The sequence below is a fragment of the Oryx dammah genome, unplaced genomic scaffold (genome assembly GCF_014754425.2).
Source record: "Oryx dammah isolate SB20612 unplaced genomic scaffold, SCBI_Odam_1.1 HiC_scaffold_25, whole genome shotgun sequence".
In the NCBI taxonomy this organism is placed as follows: domain Eukaryota; kingdom Metazoa; phylum Chordata; class Mammalia; order Artiodactyla; family Bovidae; genus Oryx; species Oryx dammah.
In genome coordinates, this window is record NW_024070209.1 from 47827420 (window position 1) to 47847213 (window position 19794).

The 19794-nt window shown below is 42.8% G+C and overlaps 1 protein-coding gene across 6 annotated transcripts in view; it reads left to right on the forward strand.

Annotated features, from left to right (window-relative positions):
* Positions 1-19794, forward strand: part of REEP1 (receptor accessory protein 1) — a 133742-nt gene that overhangs the window by 73578 nt on the left and 40370 nt on the right. For all 6 annotated transcript variants that reach the window (XM_040224291.1, XM_040224292.1, XM_040224295.1 and 3 more), the window contains exons 3-4: positions 3849-3925; positions 17645-17765. In XM_040224291.1, the coding sequence (XP_040080225.1) occupies positions 3849-3925; positions 17645-17765 (198 nt within the window). The remainder of the gene's footprint in view (positions 1-3848; positions 3926-17644; positions 17766-19794) is intronic.

A 19794-nucleotide genomic window follows, 5' to 3' on the forward strand; every position in this document is an offset into this window, starting at 1 on the left:
TCTTGTCTTCAAGTTCACAGATCTTTTGTTGTGACCAAACTCCTATAAATTTCATTCAATAATTAAAAACATTTTTTTCAGATGTTTTGTTTTTCAGTTCTAGGATGTCATTTAGTTCTTTTTAAAGATTTTCCTTCTTTTCTCTTGAAATCTCCCATCTCTTCACTCATTATATCTACCTTTTCCTATTGGAGAAGGAAACGGCAACCCACTCCAGTACTCTTGCCTGGAAAATCCCATGGACGGAGGAGCCTGGTAGGCTACACAACATATTTATACTAAAAAAAAAAAAATCCTGAACCCATCCTTTTCCTCCTAGGATAAGTGTCTTGTTAAGCGGTGATAAAAAAAAAAATCTATAACAAAATATCTGTTAATAAGTTGCTACATTTCTTCTTTGGTGAGTTATATGTTCAGATTTTTTGCCATTTTAAAAATTGGGTTGTTATTTTTATTGTTGTTAAGTTTTAAGTATTCTTTGAATATTTTGGATACAAGTCCCTTTTCAGATATATGTATTGAAAATATTTTCTCCCCGTCTGTGTCTTTTCATTCTCTTAATGATATCTTTTGCAGAGCAGAAATTTTTCATTTTAATGAAGTCTAGCTTATCATTTTTTTCTCCCATGGGTCATGGTGGTGTGTTAAAAGATGAATTACTAAGTTCCAGATCACCTAGGTTTTCTCTTGTGTTATCTTCTAGAAATTTTATAGTTTCAGTTAATTTTTGGGTAAGATGTAAGATCAGTGCCTACATCTATTTGTTTTTTGAATGTAAATATCCAGTTGTTCCCAGCACCACTTATTGAAAAAACTATCTTTTCCCCATCAAATTACCTTTGCTCCTTTGTCAAGGATCAGTTGATTGTATTTGTGCAGTCTGTTTGGAGGCTGTCTATTTGTCTAGTCTATTTGATATATTTATCTGTTATTTCACTAATACCACACTCTCCTGGTTATTGTAGCTTTATAGTAAGTCTTAAAATTAGACAGTGTCAATTCTCTGACTTTGTTTCTCTTCTTCAGTATCATATGGGCTATTCAGGTCTTTTATCATAAATGGGTGTTGGGTTTATTAATTACTGATTCATTTTCTAAAAGATATGGGCCCTTGACACACTTTAAATTGGCTTATTTGTCTTTTTATTGGGGGTTCCCTGGTAGCTCAGTTGGTAAAGAATGTGCCTGCAATGCAGGAGACCTGGATTGATCTTTTTATTGTTGTGCTATATAAGTTCTTTATTATTTCAATACAAATACTTTGTCAGATAGTGATTTGCAAATATTTTCCCCATTTTGTAGGTTGTCTTTTCACTTTCTTGATGGTATCTTTTGAAGTACAAAAAATTAAAATTTTTATAAGGTCTAATATATCTATTTTCTTTTTTTGTTGCTTGTGTGTTTGGTGTCACATCTAAGAAAACATTTTTTAACCCAAGGCCACAAAAATTTACTCCTATGTTTTCTTGTAAGGTTATTACATTTAGGTCTCTGATCCATTTTGAGTTCACTTTTTTGTATATAGCGTGAGGTAGAAGTCCATCTTCATTCTTTTAGTGTGAATATTTAGTTTTCTCAATATACATTTATACTTTTTAAAGTCTTTGCTAATTGTAACATCTAAGTCAAATACAGATCTGTTTCTATTGACTAGTTTTTCTCTTAACCATGGAGCATATTTTCCTGTTTCTTCATATATATATATATATATATACACACACACACACACACACACCTTTTTTGTTTGTTGGAATTTTTATGTATACTTCATCATAGGAACTCCAGACCTATGTTGTCTTCCTGTGAAGAAGGCTAATTCTTATTCTAGCAGGCAGTTAACTTCCGACAAATCACCTTGACCTTGTGGTAGTTAAGTTTTACATTTTCCTGGGGCAGGTGTATTTCAGTTTTACTCTTAGTCCTAGAGCTAATCTCTTAAGTCCTAGGTTGTAATTTGTATTCCTGAAGTATGACCTTTTAGATGTTCCCCTGGAAATTCCCAAATGTTTACTAACCTTCTCTAATTAGGCAAAACTTGAACTCCAAACTCTGTTTCTCCTGTAGTGGGCAGAAACGGAATCTCTGCTCAACTCTCCACTTCCTAGCTGTATTTTACTCAGCCATCTTGGAATATTACCTGATTCTGTACAATTCAGAAGCCAGCTAAGAAATTAAAAGGAATTTATATGTGATTTTGGTTTATGACTTATGCTTCCCTCTTATTGAGGATTTTTCCTTTTCAATTTCCAGCATCTTTGACCGTCTCAAACTCTATTTTCTACTTCCTCAGGCAAATTCGGCTATGGGTTTCTTCTGGAGTTCTGTCTGCCCCATGATTTGCTGGCTGGGTGGTTTCTTTAGCTGCATCCACATGGATTTACTCTGGTGTGGTCCCCACATTTCAAGAGTTGGACCCTTTCCAGTTTCTGCCAGCTTTTGATAGCTTTTCTAGCCTTCAGACAGTTATTTTTAAATATTTTGTTTAGGGAATTCCCTGGCAGCCAAGTGGTTAGGACTCTGTGCTTTTGATGCTGAGGGTGTGGGTTCAATCTCTGGTCAGGAAACTAAGATTTCCCATATGCCACGTGGTGTGGCCAAAGATAGATAGAATAAAATATTTTGTTCTGAGTTTATTATCATTATTGGCAAGAGGATTAGTCCAATACAAACTACCCCACCATTTCCAAAAAACAGGAGCAGCAGACTGAGGACTTTGGACTTTATTCTGCAGGCTAGAAGATTTTAAATGAAAGGTTAGTAGGATGAGTTCATGCTTTGTGGGGGATTAGTGTGGGGATAGTTTGCAAGATGGATTGGTAAGAGGAAAGTCAAGGGACAGGAAAGCAGTTAGGAGACTCTTACAGTAGTTAAAGAGAGCGGGGGGCGGGGAAGGGGAAACCAAGGCTTCAGCTGGGGAAGAGAAACAGTAGAAATGGAAAAGGATGGTCACATGGGGGAGATAAAAGAAAATATCCAGTTTCTGTGAGGGCTTTCCCACATGAAAGTTTTTTGTTTGCTTGTTTTGCTGTACCTCAGCATGTAGAATCTTAGTTCCTGCTGCTGCTGCTGCTAAATCGCTTCAGTTGTGTGCGAATCTGTGCAACCCCATAGACAGCAGCCCACCAGGCTCCCCCATCCCTGGGATTCTCCAGGCAAGAACACTGGAGTGGGTTGCCATTTCCTTCTCCAATGCATGAAAGTGAAAAGTGAAAGTGAAGTTGCTCAGTCGTGTCCGACTCTTAGCGACCCCATGGACTGCAGCCCACCAGGCTCCTCTGTCCATGGGATTTTCCAGGCAAGAGTACTGGAGTGGGGTGCCATTGCCTGACCAGGGATCAAACCCATGTCCCCTGCAGTGGAAGCTCTGCATCCTAACCACTGGACCACCAGGGAAGTCCTCAGAAATGTTTTTAAATGATCAGTGAGGATTACAATTATTCCATCTCAGAGAATATGGCTAGGTTAAAGTTCATCCCAGAGTGTGTCTCTGTGGAAGCTTGGAAACTTTATTCACCTGGTATTAGTCCTCGCAAAATGACCTGACTGAATCCTGAGTCACTGCTGGTCTTCAGGTCTCACTGGCTCACCTGAGGGCTAGTGAAGGCCACCTAAAGTCTACTTTGAGCTTGAGCCTGGGTCAGTTGTGGAAATGGCCTATTTGTTTGCAGCCCCAGGGTCTGGAGTGGAACTGGACCAACCTGGGGAAGGATAGGAGAAGGGGTGACCAAGTGGTAGGCAAGGCTGCCTGGACCCATCTCAACATCTGCTGTTGGAGCCTGTTCTCTTGAAGTTGGCAACCATTCATCCTTGACCTTTTCTGCTAGCTTTATTGCTTTCTCTTTCAACAGGTCAAATGGATGATGTACTGGATTATATTTGCACTATTCACCACAGCAGAGACATTCACCGACATCTTCCTTTGTTGGTAAGTACTCCAGGAATTGGGACTTTTCCAGGAAAGATGTTGCCTAGTCTCAAGGGAGAGATGGAAAAGGTCTGACCACAGTCTTAAACCTTATCAGCAGAGAAGCAGGTGCAAGGATGTTCACTGGGACATTTCAAATCAACTAGTCTATAAAGTTGTTCTTCAAGTAAATGTTTATTGAATGCCCTTATCAGAGAAGGTATTGTTCTTATAATGATGGGCAAGATAAACAAAATTCTCCAATTAATGGAGTTGGTAAAGAAGCAGTCATATGTTAAAAAAATTAAAAGGAAAATAAGAAACAATACACAAAAGTGTGCAATAAAACTGAATTTCCCCCAGCACCATTCACTCTCACCATTACTGCTTTTCACAGTTGTATACAATTTTTTAAAATGTGTGTGTGTGTGTATATGTACACACACTTGTTTTGTTCAGTTGCTAAGTTGTGTCTGACTCTTTGCGACTCCATGGACTATAGCACTCTTGGTTCCTCTGTCCTCCACTATCTCTTGGAGTTTACTCAAATTCACGTTCACTGTGTTGATAATGCCATCCAACCGTCTCATCCTCTGCCATCCCCTTCTACTTTTGCCTTCAATCTTTCCCAGCATCAGGGTCTTTTCCAATGAATTGGCTCTTCACATCAGGTAGCCAGAATATTGGAGCTTCAGCAAAAGTCCTTCCAATGAATATTCAGGGGTACACACATATACACATACTTTTCCTTTTTTTAAGGAAGTACCAAATGCTTTGGACTTCCCTGGGAGCTCAGATAATAAAGAGTCCACCTGCAATGCAGGAGACCTGGGTTCGATCCCTGGGTTGGGAAGATCCCGTGGAGGAGGGCATGGCAACCCACTCCAGTACTCTTGCCTGCAGAATCCCATGGACAGAGGAGCCTGGTGGGCTACAGTCTGTGGGGGCCACAAAGAGTTGAACACGACTGGGCGACTAAGCACAACATACAGCACCGTATGCTTCAGCATTATGCAAACCAGGAACTTCCAGATGTCTAAACTGGGCTTAGAAAAGGAAGAGGAGCTAGAGATCAAACTGCCAACATTCACTGGATTGTAGAGAAAGCAAGGGAATTTCAGAAAAACATCTCTCTGTGTCATTGACTATGCTAAAGCCTTTCGCTCTGTGGATCATGACACACTGTGGAAAGCTCTTAGATGGGAATACCAGACCGTCTTACCTGTCTCCTGAGAAATCTGTATGCGGGTCAAGAAACAACAGTTAGAACCCTGTCTGGAACAAGTGACTGGTTCAAGATCGAGAAAGGAGTACAACAGGGCTGCCTCCTGTTACCCTGTTTGTTTAACCTATACACTGATCACGAGAAATGCTAGACTGGATGAGTTACAAGCTGAAATCAAGATAGGAAGGAGAAACATCAACAACCTCAGATATGCAGATGATACCACTCTAATGGCAGAAAGTGAAGAGGAACTAAAGAGCCCCTTGATGAGGGTGAAGGAGGAGAGTGAAAGAGCCAGCTTAAGACTAAATATTAAAAAAACTAAGATCATGGCGTCCAGCCCCATTCAGTTTAGTTCAGTCCAGTCGCTCAGTCATGTCCGACTCTTTGCAACCCCATGAATCGCGGCATGCCAGGCCTCCCTGTCCATCACCAACTCCTGGAGTTCACTCAGACTCACGTGCATTGAGTCAGTGATGCCATCCAGCCGTCTCATCCTGGGTCATCCCCTTCTCCTCCTGCCCCTAATCCCTCTCAGCATCAGAGTCTTTTCCAATGAATCAACTCTTCTCATGAGGTGGCCAAAGTACTGGAGTTTCAGCTTTAGCATCATTCCTTCCAAAGAAATCCCAGGGCTGATCTCCTTCAGAATGGACTGGTTGGATCTCCTTGCAGTCCAAGGGACTCTCAAGAGTCTTCTCCAACATCGCAGTTCAAAAGCATCAATTCTTCAGCACTCAGCTTTCTTCACAGTCCAACTGTCACATCCATACATGACCACTGGAAAAACCATAGCCTTGACTAGACAGACCTTTGTTGGCAAAGTAATGTCTCTGCTTTTCAATATGCTATCTAGGTGGGTCATAACTTTCCTTCCAAGGAGTAAGCATCTTTTAATTTCATGGCTGCAGTCACCATCTGCAGTGATTTCGGAGCCCAAAAAAATAAAGTCTGACACTGTTTCCACTGTTTCCCCATCTATTTCCCATGAAGTGATGGGACCAGATGCCCCATTACTATATGGCAAATAGAAGGGGGAAAGGTGGAAATAGTGACTGATTCCCTCTCCTTAGGCTCCAAAATCACTGCAGATGGTGACTGCAGCCATCTGAAATCAGAAGATGATTGCTTCTTGGCAGGAAAACGATGACAAACCTAGACAGTGTGTTGAAAAGCAGAGACATTAGTCTGCCAACAAAGGTCCATATAATCAAAGCTATGGTCTTCCCAGTGGTCATGTGTGGTTGTGAGAGCTGGACTGTAAAGAAGGCAGAACACCAAAGAATTGATGCCTTCAAACAGTGGTGCTGGAGAAGACCCCTGAAAGTTCCTTAGACAGCAAGGAGATCAAACCAGTCAATGTTAAGGGAGATTCACTGGATATTCACCCTGAATATTCACTGGACGGACTGATGCTGAAGCTGAAGCTCCTGTATTTTGGTCATCTGATATGAACAGATGCTTATTGGAAAAGTCCCTGATGCTGGGAAATATTGAGAGCAGAAGGAGAAGAGGGCATCAGAGGATGAGATGGCTGGACGACATCATTGATGCAGTTTACATAAACTTGAGCAAACTCTGGGAGATGGTGAGGGACAGGGAGACTTGGTGTGCTGCAGTTCATGGGGTCTCAAAGAGCCGGACATGATTGGGTGACTGAACAACAACTATACTATACCTAATAGTTCTTACTTTGTTTTTTAAATCTATTTTTCAAATATGCTTTCATGAAAGCATAAATAGATCTACCTACTTTTTTTTAAAGGCCACATAGAATTTCATGGTATAGATGGACTGTAATTTATTTAATCTATTCCCTTTTGATGGACAGATTTTTTCCTCTTATGACCAGTACAGTTATAGTGGTGAACCAAGTGAAAATCATAAGCTATGTGTTTGTACTGATATATTGTGTCTTAGCTAAAAGAGGTTGTGAATAATATATAGAATCCTGTTTATATCTGAAGTGTCTGAGTTTGTGCACATGTGAACGTACACTAAAAATAGTATGGAAAATACTGATCACTTAACTAGGGTTATTTCTGAAATTTGGGATCATGAGGTCAGTTTCACTTTTGCTGTGTTTTATGAATGTTTTACCATGATCAAATATCATCAGAAAAAAATAATAAGGATATTTCCATTTTGGAGAAAAAAGTTCTCATCCAAGAAAGGATTTGTCTGGACTTATCCTCTGAGGTGTCCTGGGTCAAAGACGTCCACTTTTCTGAACACTACTTCACTGAAACCTGTCTTGGCTCAGTGTGTATGTAGTTTTTCCCCTGAAGGAGCCTGGCTTTTATCTGCACCGGGAGAGATAGATGTCTCATCTATTATGACCTCAAGCTGGAAGGAAGGAATCTGGATGACCTAATTTAATATGCTTGTGCCATCCTGCCCTGTTCTGTGCCCAGGTAAACAGCAGACCAGAGATGGGCTGAGGCTCTAAGAATGGAGACAGAACTCTTCTGAGCCATTTTTTTTCCTTCCCCAGGCCCCACGGGCTGGCACTAGGAGGCAAACCCCATTTTCATCAGAGCTTCAGTGGGGAGGCTCCTGTCTGTCTCATGGAGATGAGGAGAATAGGCTGGACCTAGTGAGGACTGTGTAATCGATTAAGGATCATACCATATGACCCAACAGTCCCATTACTGGGCATATACTCTAAGCAAACCACAATTCAAAAAGACACGTCTTACCCCAGTGTTCACCGCAGCACTGTTTACAGTAGCCAGGATATGGAAACAACCTAGATGTCCATCAGCAGATGAATGGATAAAGAAGTTGTGGTACATATATACAATGGAATACTACTCAGCCATAAAGAGAAGTGAATTCGAGTGAGTTCTAGTGAGGTGGATAAACCTAGAGCCTTCTATACAGAGTGAAGTAAGTCAGAAAGAGAAAAACAAATATAGTATATTAAAGCATATAGATTGAATCTAGAAAGATGGTGCTGATGAACCTAACTGCAGGGAAGGTATGGAGACACAGATGTGGACACAGTGGGGGAACAAGAGAGTGGGATGAACTCAGAGAGTAGCATTGACATATGTACACGTCATGTGTAAAGTGGATAGTGAGTGGGAAGGTGCTAATATGTTAATAACACGGAGCCCAGCCTGGTGCTCTGTGATGAACTAGAGGGGTGGAAGGGGGCGGCAAGGGAGGCCCAAGAGAAAGGGGATATAAATAAATAGTTACGACTGATTTGCAATGTTGTACAGCAGAAACCAACGCAATATTGTAAAGCAACTGTCCTCCAATTAAAAAAAAAAAGAGAGAGTATGGCCAGCACTTCTTGTGGTCTAGTCTTCTGTCTTAATGCCCTCCCTTTGGCTGGCACTGCTGGCCTCCTGCTATCCTCTCATCCTTTATTATGAACATTGTGGGGAAGAACATTAGTCTCATGAGCTTTTTCCTGAGGGTCCTGGCATTTCAACCACTTTGCTGGGTGGAAATCCTACCTAATGATGGATGTGCTGCTCCCTAATAGCTGGGATATGTTTAACCCATGGTCCTGGAATTTTAGTCTCATGCCTAATAAGTAGACTTCCCAGGTGGCACTAGTGGTAAAGAACTTGCCTGCCAATGCAGGAGACATAGAGACTCAGGTTCGATCCCTGGGTCAGGAAGATGCCCTGGAGGAGGGCATGGCAACCCAAGTGTCAACAGCTATTTCTGGAGTTGATTTAATTTTTATTTGGGGGAGGTGTATTACTTTTCTATTGTTGCCATAACAGATTACTAAAAATTTAGCATCCTTAAACAGTACAAATTTATTATTTCACAGTTTCTGTCAGTTAGAAGTTCAAATAGAGTCAACTGAGTCCTCTGCTGAGAAGCTCACAAGACCAAAACCTGGGTGTGGGTCAGCCCAGGATCTTATCTGGAGGCTCTGGGGAGATTCCACTTACAGGTTCGTTCAGGTTGTTGGCAGAGTCAGTTCCTTGGGGCTGTAGGACTGAGGTCCCCACTTCCTTGACATGTGACATCCTGTCATCTTCAAGACAACAATGGCATGTCATTTCTGTCCTCTTCTGTTACTAGCCAGAGAATGGTCTCTGCCTTTTTGTTTAAGATATCATGTAATTAGATTAAGCCCACCCCAATAATCCAATATAATCTCCCCATCTTAAAAAAATTTTCATGATTATCTATTAAGAGCACTTGCAATACATGTACCAAATGCATTGACTTGAACTTTGAAATTTTCATATGTTCAGTTTTCTTTTTTTTTTTTTTTTGGCTATGCTGAGTCTTCACTGTGGCATATGGGCTCCATAGTTGCAGTGCACAGGTTTAGTCTTCCGACCAGGGATTGAACCTGCATCCCTTGCATTGGAAAGCAGATTCTTAACCACTGGACCATCAGGAAAGTCCCAATCTCCCTAACTTAAAGTCAGCAGATTAATTACCTTAATTACATCAGTAGAATCCCTTATGCCATGTGAGGTAACATATTGGTAGGTAACATGGGGAGGAAGTTCATAGGATCAAAACGCTGCCTATCACAGGAAGGCATCTGATACCTGGTGTGTTTGGAGTGTGTGTGCAGTGTGAGCAGAAACCCCATCTCTTCCTGACCCATGTAGAGGCGTCATCTGGTCTCTCCTTGGTTCCCCTGAGCTCGCACTGTCCAGGCAGTTTATGGGTGGAAAGTGAGGGTCCCTTGCCTGTCTCCTGGCACCTTGGGTTCTGCTTTTGCAGGGAAGGGCTTATGGGATCCTTCCCTGCCTGCCTTACTTCCCTGGTAGCTCAGTGGGTAAAGAATCCACCTGCAATGCAGGAGACCCAGGTTTGATCCCTGGTTCGGGAAGATCCCCTGGAGAAGAAAATGGCAACCTACTCTGGTATTCTTGCCTGAGGAATCCCATGGACAGAGGAGCCTGGTGGGCTATAGTCCCTGTGGTTGCAAGAGTCAGACATGACTTGCAACTAAATCACTACCACCTGTGGCTGTCTCAGCTTACAGTCTGGACATACCCTCAGCCTGCTCTGCCTTTTCCTGCCAACCTCCACGTATCACAGATCCTGGTCTCCTTCTGGGATAGTCCTCCCTCTCCATCCTCTCTTTCGCCCGGGGATTGGACCCAGAACAGGCCTATCAGACAGACAGAGCCCCTTTCCCTTCCAGGGAATGGACCCCAATTCAGCAGCTCCAAGTTCTTTTTATAATTAAAGAAGTGGAGAGGTAGTTCTACACCTTCTGGCTTCCTAGAAGCATCTTTCACTTCTGTTCACTTCCTGGACTGGAAGTCACGCCTCATGTTTATACTTTTCCTCTCACTCTTCACGCATCCATCCCCACCCTGCTCTCTCCACCTCACCCTTAGAACAGTTCTCTCTTCACAGGTAACTTTTAAAAGCTTTCTATCTTGATGAAAACAGCAACTGTGTATGGTCACAGAAGAGATAGGATGGCAGTTTGTTTCACAATTTGTGTAGATTATTTCATTTGATTTTAAAATATATATATATAATACTACAAGCACATGGCAAAATAAAATTGAAACAATACACTAAAAAGTAAGTCCCCCTCCCCCAGGCCCTTGACTCTCTCCCCAGAGGTTAGCATGGTCAAAGTCAGTTGTGTTTTCTTCCAGAAATTTTCTGTACACATTAATTGCTTGTATTTTTGACAGTTTCATCACTTGCCCAACCCTCTTTGAAATCTCTTAGAAATTCCCTGGCAGTCCAGTGGTTAGGGCACAGAGCTTTCACTGTTGAGGCTTTGGTTCGATCCCTGGTTGTGGAACTGAGATTCAGCAGGCCACCCGGCATGACTGAAAAAAAAAGGAAACTCTTACCCCCTTGAGTGTGACGGTATTGTATTGAGAGCATAGAATTGCACCTGAGTGCTATACAAATGCCTTGGATATGATGCGTTCATCCTGCCTTCTCAAATACATCCTAGTTCTCAAGATCAGGGCAATTCAAGGGCTTGTCCACATAGAATTTTGTTACTGTTGTCCAGTAACTAAGTTGGGTCTGACTCCCTTGACTCTGTAGACTGCCGCACGCCAGGCTTCCCTGTCCTTCACCATCTCCCAGAGTTTGCTCAAACTCGTGTCCATTGAGTCAGTGATGCCATTCAATTATCTCATCCTCTGTCACCCCCTTCTCCTCTTTTCTTCAGTCTTTTCCAGCATCAGAGTCTTTCCCAATGAGTCAGCTTTTTGCATCAGGTGACCAAAATACTGGAGCTTCAGCTTCAGCATCAGTCCTTCCAGTGAATATTCAGGGTTGATTTCCTTTAGGATTGACTGGTTTGATCTCTTTGCTGTCCAAGGGACTCTCAAGAGTCTTCTCCAGCACCACAATTCGAAAGCATCAATTCTTCGGTGCTCAGCCTTCTTTATGGTCCAAGCCTCACATCCTTACATGACTACTAGAAAAACCATAGCTTTGACTATACGGACCTTTGGCCACATACACAGTAAGAATTTTGAGGTGTATGTTTGTGAGCAATGGATGATGATTTGGAGAGAAGCAAAGCCCTTGAGCCTCACTGAGACATTGTTCCATTACTCACTGCACATTATGGGGTTACCTGTTGGTCTTGCTAAATGACAAACCACTAAGGTCAAGGATGTTTCTACTCTAGCTTTGGTTTCCCTGAACTGCTTAGTATGGGCCCCTTACCTCTTAGGTTTTCAGTTAAATTTTCCCAACTGAATGAATCACTCAATAAGCCAGCAGTTGTCTTTGAACAGAAAGTGGGGCAGGAAAAAAGCTTGAGGAAAAAAATAGAAAGAAAATGTAGTGATTGCTAAGGGTAGCATCTGCTCACCACAACTAGAGAAAGCCTATGTATAGCAATGAACCTGGAGAAAGAAATGGAAACCCACTCCAGTATTCCTGCCTGGAGAATCCCCATGGACAGAGGAGCCTGGTGGGCTACAGCCCATGAGGTCACAAATAGTCAGATATGACTGAGCAACTAACACAGAAATGAAGACCCAGTGCAGCTAAAAATAAATTAATTATTTTTTCAAGTCATGTTAATGTGGATGGGATACACAGGAAAGATCTTGAAGAACAAGGAGGCTTAGCAGCAGGCTGACCAGAAAATACAGGGGCTCCAGCAGCTCAGAAGAACTGCTCAGGATCTAATGCCCATCCTACCCCTCCGCTCCCCCTTCCACCGCCCCGCCAATCCTCATAACCTGGGGCAGGCTCTTTCACTGTCCTACAATGTGAGCGTGAGGCTGCGGGGAACCAGGCTCTTGTATCCAGGCTTGCACAAAAGCGCAGCTTCTACCTGTAAATCAGATACCTGCAGAAATTTCACTTCTGAGCATTTTCTTAAAGATACATTATCATCAGAATATAAAGAAGCATACTCCAGGAGATTCACGGCAGCTCTGTTGTAGTAGCTAAAGGTTGTGACCTTTGTAAATATCCATCTGTGGGGGTCTGGGTAGACTCTCATGCCCCCTATACAGCCATTAAGAAGGGTAAGGCCTGGGGAATTCCCTGGTGGTCCAGTGGTTAGGACTCAGTGCTTTCACTGTCCTGGGCTCAGGTTCAATCCTTGGCCAGGGAACTAAGATCCTGCAAGTCACATGGAACAGCCAAAAAAAAGAGAGAGAGAGAGAAACCACTCTCCATGTACTGGTATGAGAAAATCTCCAGTTCAGTTCAGTTGAGTCGCTCAGTCGTGTCCGACTCTTTGTGACTACAAGAACTGCAGCACGCCAGGCCTCCCTGTCCATCACCAACTCCCGGAGTCCAACCAAACCCTTGTCCATTGAGTCGGTGATGCCATCCATACATCTAATCCTCTGTCATCCCCTTCTCCTCCTGCCCTCAATCTTTCCCAGCATCAGGGTCTTTTCAAATGAATCAGCTCTTCGCATTAGGTGGCCAAAGTATTGGAGTTTCAGCTTCAACATCAGTCCTTCCAATGAACACCCAGGACTGATCTCCTTTAGGATGGACTGGTTGGATCTCCTTGCAGTCCAAGGGAGGCTCTCAAGAATCTTCTCCAACACCACAGTTCAAAAGCATCAATTCTTCGGTGCTCAGCTTTCTTTATAGTCCAACTCTCACATTCATACATGACCACTGGAAAAACCATAGCCTTGACTAGATAGACCTTTGTTGACAAAGTAATGTCTCTGCTTTTTAATATGCTGTCTAGGTTGGTCATAACTTTCCTTCCAAGAAGCAAGCGTCTTTTAATTTCATGCCTGCAATCACCATCTGCAGTGATTTTGGAACCCAAAAACATAAAGTCAGCCACTGTTTCCACTGTTTCCCTATCTATTTGCCATGAAGTGATGGGACCAGATGCCATGATCTTAGTTTTCTGAATGCTGAGTTTTAAGCCAACTTTTTCACTCTCCTCTTTCACTTTCATCAAGAGGCTCTTTAGTCCTTCTTTACTTTCTGCCTTAAGGGTGGTGTCATCTGCATATCTGAGGTTTTTTATATTTCTCCGGGCAATCTTGATCCCAGCTTGTGCTTCTTCTAGCCCAGCATTTCTCATGATGTACTCTGCATATAAGTTAAATAAGCAGGGTGACAATATACAGCCTTGAAGTACTCCTTTTCCTATTTGTTGTTGTTCCATGTCCAGTTCTAACTGTTGCTTCCTGACCTGCATATAGGTTTCTCAAGAGGCAGGTCAGGTGGTCTGTATTCCCATCTCTTTCAGAATTTTCCACAGTTTATTGTGATCCACACAGTCAAAGGCTTTGGCATAGTCAATAAAGCAGAAATAGATGTTTTTCTGGAACTCTCTTGCTTTTTCGATGATCCAGCGGATGTTGGCAATTTAATCTCTGGTTCCTCTGCCTTTTCTAAAACCAGCTTGAACATCTGGAAGTTCACAGTTCACATATTGCTGAAGCCGCCAGAGTGTACTGTTAATTGTATGTGTGGTGGGGAAAGCAAGGTGTGGTGTGAAGGGGAGCAGAGAATACCACTAAGAGAGTGTAGGGAGCATTGCAGGTGTCCTACATACCCACATGATTGTATCTCTTAGCCCTAGTCCACTTCTGGAAGGATCTACAAGAAACTGATGATGATTTTGTGCTTTTGGAAAAGGGTCCAAGATGAGAAAGAAACTCTGTTATGTCCCCTTTTGGACTTCTAGAATCTTTTAAACTATGTGCACATAGAACCTATTTTTTAAAAAAAGACCCACATCTGTTACATAATAAACAAAAGAGCCAGGGTGAGACAGATTCCTCCTAGGGTTATCTGTGTATCTTGGATTGGTGCCTGAGCTTGCCAGGCTCATTTGCCCCTTGGACTGACAAATACTTGTTTTCAAGACCAAATTTCCTCCATTGTTAATCACCAGAGTGTTCAAATATGAGAGGATCACATCTCTGTTCCTTCAGCTCCGTCTCTTTTCTGGCTGTGAAGCATTAGACAGTCTCAACATGAAAGTGTCCTTTGGTTGCTAGGGGAATGTTCAGGAAGGGCCTGCCAGGAGCAGAAGGCAGTGGACTAGGATGGAGAGAAGGGGTGGGTGGGGCTGCTGTCTGGAGTGATGTGAGAGTTAGAGACCTCTGAAATGTCTTGCTAGAAATTACTGTTTGTGTTTGCTCTCTTATCACGAGGATGGCCTGAAAGGGCTTTACTTTTCCGATGCCTCAAACCTGCCCAGGTATCATGTTCCCTCATAGCATCGTGTTTGAATGGTACCCAGGGTTTGTTTTTGAGTTTGGTAAGAGATGCAGAGGGGCTTCCCTAGTGGCTCAGTTGGTAAAGAATCCGCCTGCAGTGCAGGAGGCCCTGGTTTGATTCCTGGGTTGGTAAGTTCCCCTAGAGAATGGATGGTCTACCCCACCCCAGTATTCTTGGGCTTCCCTGGTGGCTCAGACGGTGAAGAATCTGACTGCAGTACAGGAGACCTGGGTTTGATCCATGGGTTGGGAAGACCTCCTGGAGGAGGGCGTGGCAACCCACTCCTGTATTCTTGCCTGGAGAATCCCCGTGGACAGAGGACCCTGGCGTGCTGCAGTCCATGGGCTCGCAAAGAGTTGGATGCGACTGAGCAACTAAGCACAGCGTAGCAGAAGACATGCAGACACAGAAATGACCATCATGAAGGAATAAGTTTGTTAACTTCACAGATCCCAAGGGACTTCCCTGGCGATCCAGTGGCTAAGAGTCCACACTCTCAGTGCAGGGATCCTGGGTTCAATCCCTGGTCAGGGAACTAGATCCCACATGCCGCAACTAAGGGTTGACATGCTGCAACTGAAGATCCTGTGTGCCACAGTGAAGACCCAGTACAGTCAAATATATAAATAAATAAATATTTTTTAAAAGATACACAGATCCCTAGAGGCACAGTGTGCCATGCAGAGTCACACAGGCAGATCAGGAAGCAGAGGAAGGCAATGTGGGCAGGAGCCTGTATTGTGGTGTCCATGAGAGAGGCAGTCTCTCCATCTGCAAGGTCCCGAGATGTCAAAGCATCAGAATACAAAAAATAAAAAGACCTGGTTAATACCCATTTGACCTGCCAAGTATGGTTGCACAGTTTGTTCATAGCACAAGATACCTGGCCAGTGGAGCTGAAATTCAGATGAAGCCCTGTTTGCAAGTCATATGCTCACAGGACTGCATCCAGTCGAAGGGTTGGGCTTTTTCTCATACGTGCAGAAGTACCACATGGCTTAACAGAGACCCTTGATGGTGCTTGTCTCAGGATGTTATTCTGCACTAATTGTCTTGATTTGAGCAATCTCTGTTTCCTTGACTGGACTGTCAGTTCCGAGGATGCCAGAACCTTGTCTGTGTTTCCTGCTAGACTGGAAGTTCCAAGAGAGCAGGGCTCGGGTCCTCTTTGTTCCCCAGTGTCGTCTTGGTGCCCAGCACCAACTGCCACATATGGGTGCTGGCAAAGTGTTTATGGGATACATCAGTGAATAGTACCCAGCACTTTAAACTTCAGAGTTGTATTTTATCTGTACCTTGAACTCTTCTTTCTTTTGGCACCAAAATGATCAAAACCTTTTTGCCTGCTGTTGGTTTTTAAATTTTAGGGTTTTTTTCTATTGAAGTATAGGTGGTGGTAGTGGTAAAGAACCCACCAGCCAAAGCAGGAGATATATGAGACAACGGTTTGATCCCTGGGTTGGGAAGATCCCCTGGAGGAGGGCATGGGAACCTACTTCAGTATTCTTGCCTAGGGAACCCCATGGAAAGAGGAGCCTGGCAGGCTACATGGGGTGGCGAAGAATCGGACATGACTGAAATGACTTAGCATGCACACATAGCTGATCCACAATGATGTGTTAGTGTCAGTCTACAGCTGAAACTCTATATATATGTTCAGTTCAGTTGCTCAGTTGTGTCCAACTCTTTGTGATCCCATGGACTGTAGCACGCCAGGCTTACGGTCCATCATCAACTCCCGGAGCTTACTCTAGCTCATGTCCATCGAGTCGGTGGTGCCATTCAATCATCTCATCTTCTGTCATCCCCTTCTCCTCCTGCCTTCAATCTTTCCCAGAATCAGGGTCTTTTCAAATGAGTCAGTTCTTCACATCAGGTGGCCAAAATATTGGAGTTTCAGTTTCACCATCAGTCCTTCCAATGAATATTCAGGACTGATTTCCTTTAGGATGGACTGGTTTGATCTCCTTGTTGTCCAAGGGATTCCCAGGGGGTATATATATAGATATATGTATATATATAAGTATATTTAAGTATATGTATATAAAGCAGTTATATATATTGTACTTGTTCAGTTGCTTAGTCACGTCCAATTCTTTGCGACCCCATGGACTGCAGCACGCCAGGCTTTCCTGTATTTTACTATTTATGTTCTATTCCTTGCCCCCCTCCCCCAAGCATGCTGTTAGTTTGAGCAGGGTAAGTAGCATCCTCTTTCCTGAAAGAGCTGGGCTCCTGTCCAGCCTGTTTGGGAACTAAGAAGACAGCCAAGGAACAGAGGCTTTCATTCTAAGTGGAGATTCTTTGTCAGCTCTTCCCTGCTGTGAATCCTCCAGGTGTTTGTCCATTCTTGGCCTCCAGGAAAGAGTGAATGACTGGGAACTCGGGCGAGGGTGGATGTGGCATCTGGGCCTGCAGGAGCTCCAGCTCCAGCCAAAGTGAACAGAGCCTGACAGAAAGCACCAGTTGTTGTCAGGCACAGTCATAGAGTGACTGCTGAGAGACCCTAGGTCCCTAGCTTGTTTGACAACAAAAGAAAATGTGAACGGGCTTTGCAAACTCCCTGGTGGTCCCATAGATAGGACTCTGTGCTTTCACTGCTAGGTGCCCGGGTTCAATTCCTGGTCATGGAACTAAGAGCCTACAAGCCTCATATTGAGGTCACACACACAGAGAAAAGGAACTGGTTTTCAAAAGAGGCCCTGGACTTGTACCTCAGATGTGCGTGTGTGCACACACGTTCATGGGAATCCAAGGACCAGGCTGTGTGCAGGCAGGAGAGCTATCTGTGCTCCCAGGTTCTGTCTTTCATAGGCTTAGGGCAGAGTTGCTGAAAACCTAATGGAATGTGTATGTTTCTCATCTCTCTCCAGGTTTCCATTCTATTATGAACTAAAAATAGCATTTGTAGCCTGGCTGCTGTCTCCCTACACAAAAGGCTCCAGCCTCCTCTACAGGAAGTTTGTACATCCCACACTGTCTTCAAAAGAAAAGGTAATTTGTGTTGTTCTGCCTTTCCCTCCCTTCCAGTGAGTGAAAAAAAATTTTAAGTAATTTTTTTAAAAGACATATGATTTTATTGAAGGAGACTCTTGATTGACTTATTTGCCCCCTACCCGAAAATTGTTCCTTCTAATCTTTCTCTTTTAAGTCTATTTTTATGACCTGGTGAAATTCTCAAAAGGATATTATTCATCACTGTTATTGTAAAACATTTCCATACATCGAAACAAAAGACAGAAAAAAATTTACTCATAATTCAACTCCCCAAACTGAATTTCTTTCCTTTCATCAGACTGAGCACCTGTCCTTTTGTAATGGAGTTTTTATATATACTACTAAAAAATGCTTTAAAAACTTAGTACAGGGCTTTCCTGCTGGCTCAGTAGTAAAGAATCTGCCTGCCAGTGCAGGAGACACAGGTTTGATCCCTGGTCTGGGAGGATCCTATATTCTGAGGAGCAGCTAAGCCCATGCACATAACTACTGAGTTTGTGCTCTCAAGCTCAGGAGCCACAACTACTGAGCTCACGTGCCGCAGTTATCGAAGCCTGCTCGCCCTACAGCTTGTGTTCTACAACAAGAGACGCCACTGCAGTGAGAAGCCCACACACCACACCTGCAGAGTAGCTCCTGCTTAAGCAACTAGAGAAAAGCCTGAGCAGCAGCACAGACAAAAGAATAAAAATAATACATTTTAAAAAACCTAACATAAACAGGAAAGTTGAAGCCTAGAGAGATGAAAAGACTTGAATTTGTGCCTGGATAGCTACAACAGAGACTGGAATATAATAAATTTCTAGTACATTTGCTTTATTGATCAATGATAAAATGTATGCTACAAATGAAATACCTGCTATTTTTATAAGTTATCAATTGATAAGTGTGTTAATGAGAATAGACATAATTTTTTCATGCCTTTTGTGTTTTGCCTCAGAGTTTTGCTTTACATACATCCTTGAAATGAAAATGTAGATTTGTCTAATGTCAGAGATGGAAAAAATAAGATAGGGAGAAATTGCAGGAAGGAATCAACAACATCTAAGGATACAAGGAGGAATTATAACTTATACCTCTTGAAAAGAAATTTAAGCTACTTTTAAGATAATGTCACTGTCTATAAAGTTATTTTTTGTTTAACATCTCTGAACCTGATTTACCAGATTTGTTTTCAATGGATTGTTCCATGGTTTTGTTAAGATTTTGTACAATAAGAGACACATGCATGCTAAGTTGCTAAGTCATGTCCTACTGTAGCCTGTCATGCTCCTCTGTCCATGGGATTTCCCAGGCAAGAATATTGGAGTGAGTTGCCATTTCCTCCTCCAGAGGCTCTTTCCAATCCAGGGATCAAACCCACATCTCCTGTGTCTCCTGCACTGGCAGGTGGATTCTTTACCACTGAGACACTAAGGGAAATAATAGATGCAGAAACCATTAAAATAAATGATCTCTGTCTTATTAATTTGTTCGGTAGCTTCTTTTTTCATTCAATCCAGTCTATGTAATGTTTCCTTAAAATGTTAACCATACACACACATACTCCAAAAAGCCAAAACAAAACCCCAAAGCAATAACTACAAAAAACTGAACAGATGTATTACTTGTCTTCTGAAATCTTAAACATGTTTGCGTACCATCCTTTTCCACTTGTGGGTCCATAAGGACCCACAGACATTACCACATATAGTATACAGTCAACTTCTATTGACTTCTTGTCTTACAATAAATTCTTGAGAGTGGGATTATTGGGTCCAGCATGCTGTAATTCATTAATGGTATTATATGACTTTCTGAACTGGTTGTGTGGTAAGATTTGTGACCCCATAGACTGCAGCACACCAGGCCTCCCTGTCTGTTACCAACTCCCAGAGTTTACTCAAACTCAGTTCCATTGAGTTGGTGATGCCATCCAACCATCTCATCCTCCGTTGTCCCCTTCTTCTCTCGCTTTCAGTGTTTTCCAGCATCAGGGTCTTTTCAAATGAGTCAGCTCTTCACATCAGGTGGCCAAAGTATTGAA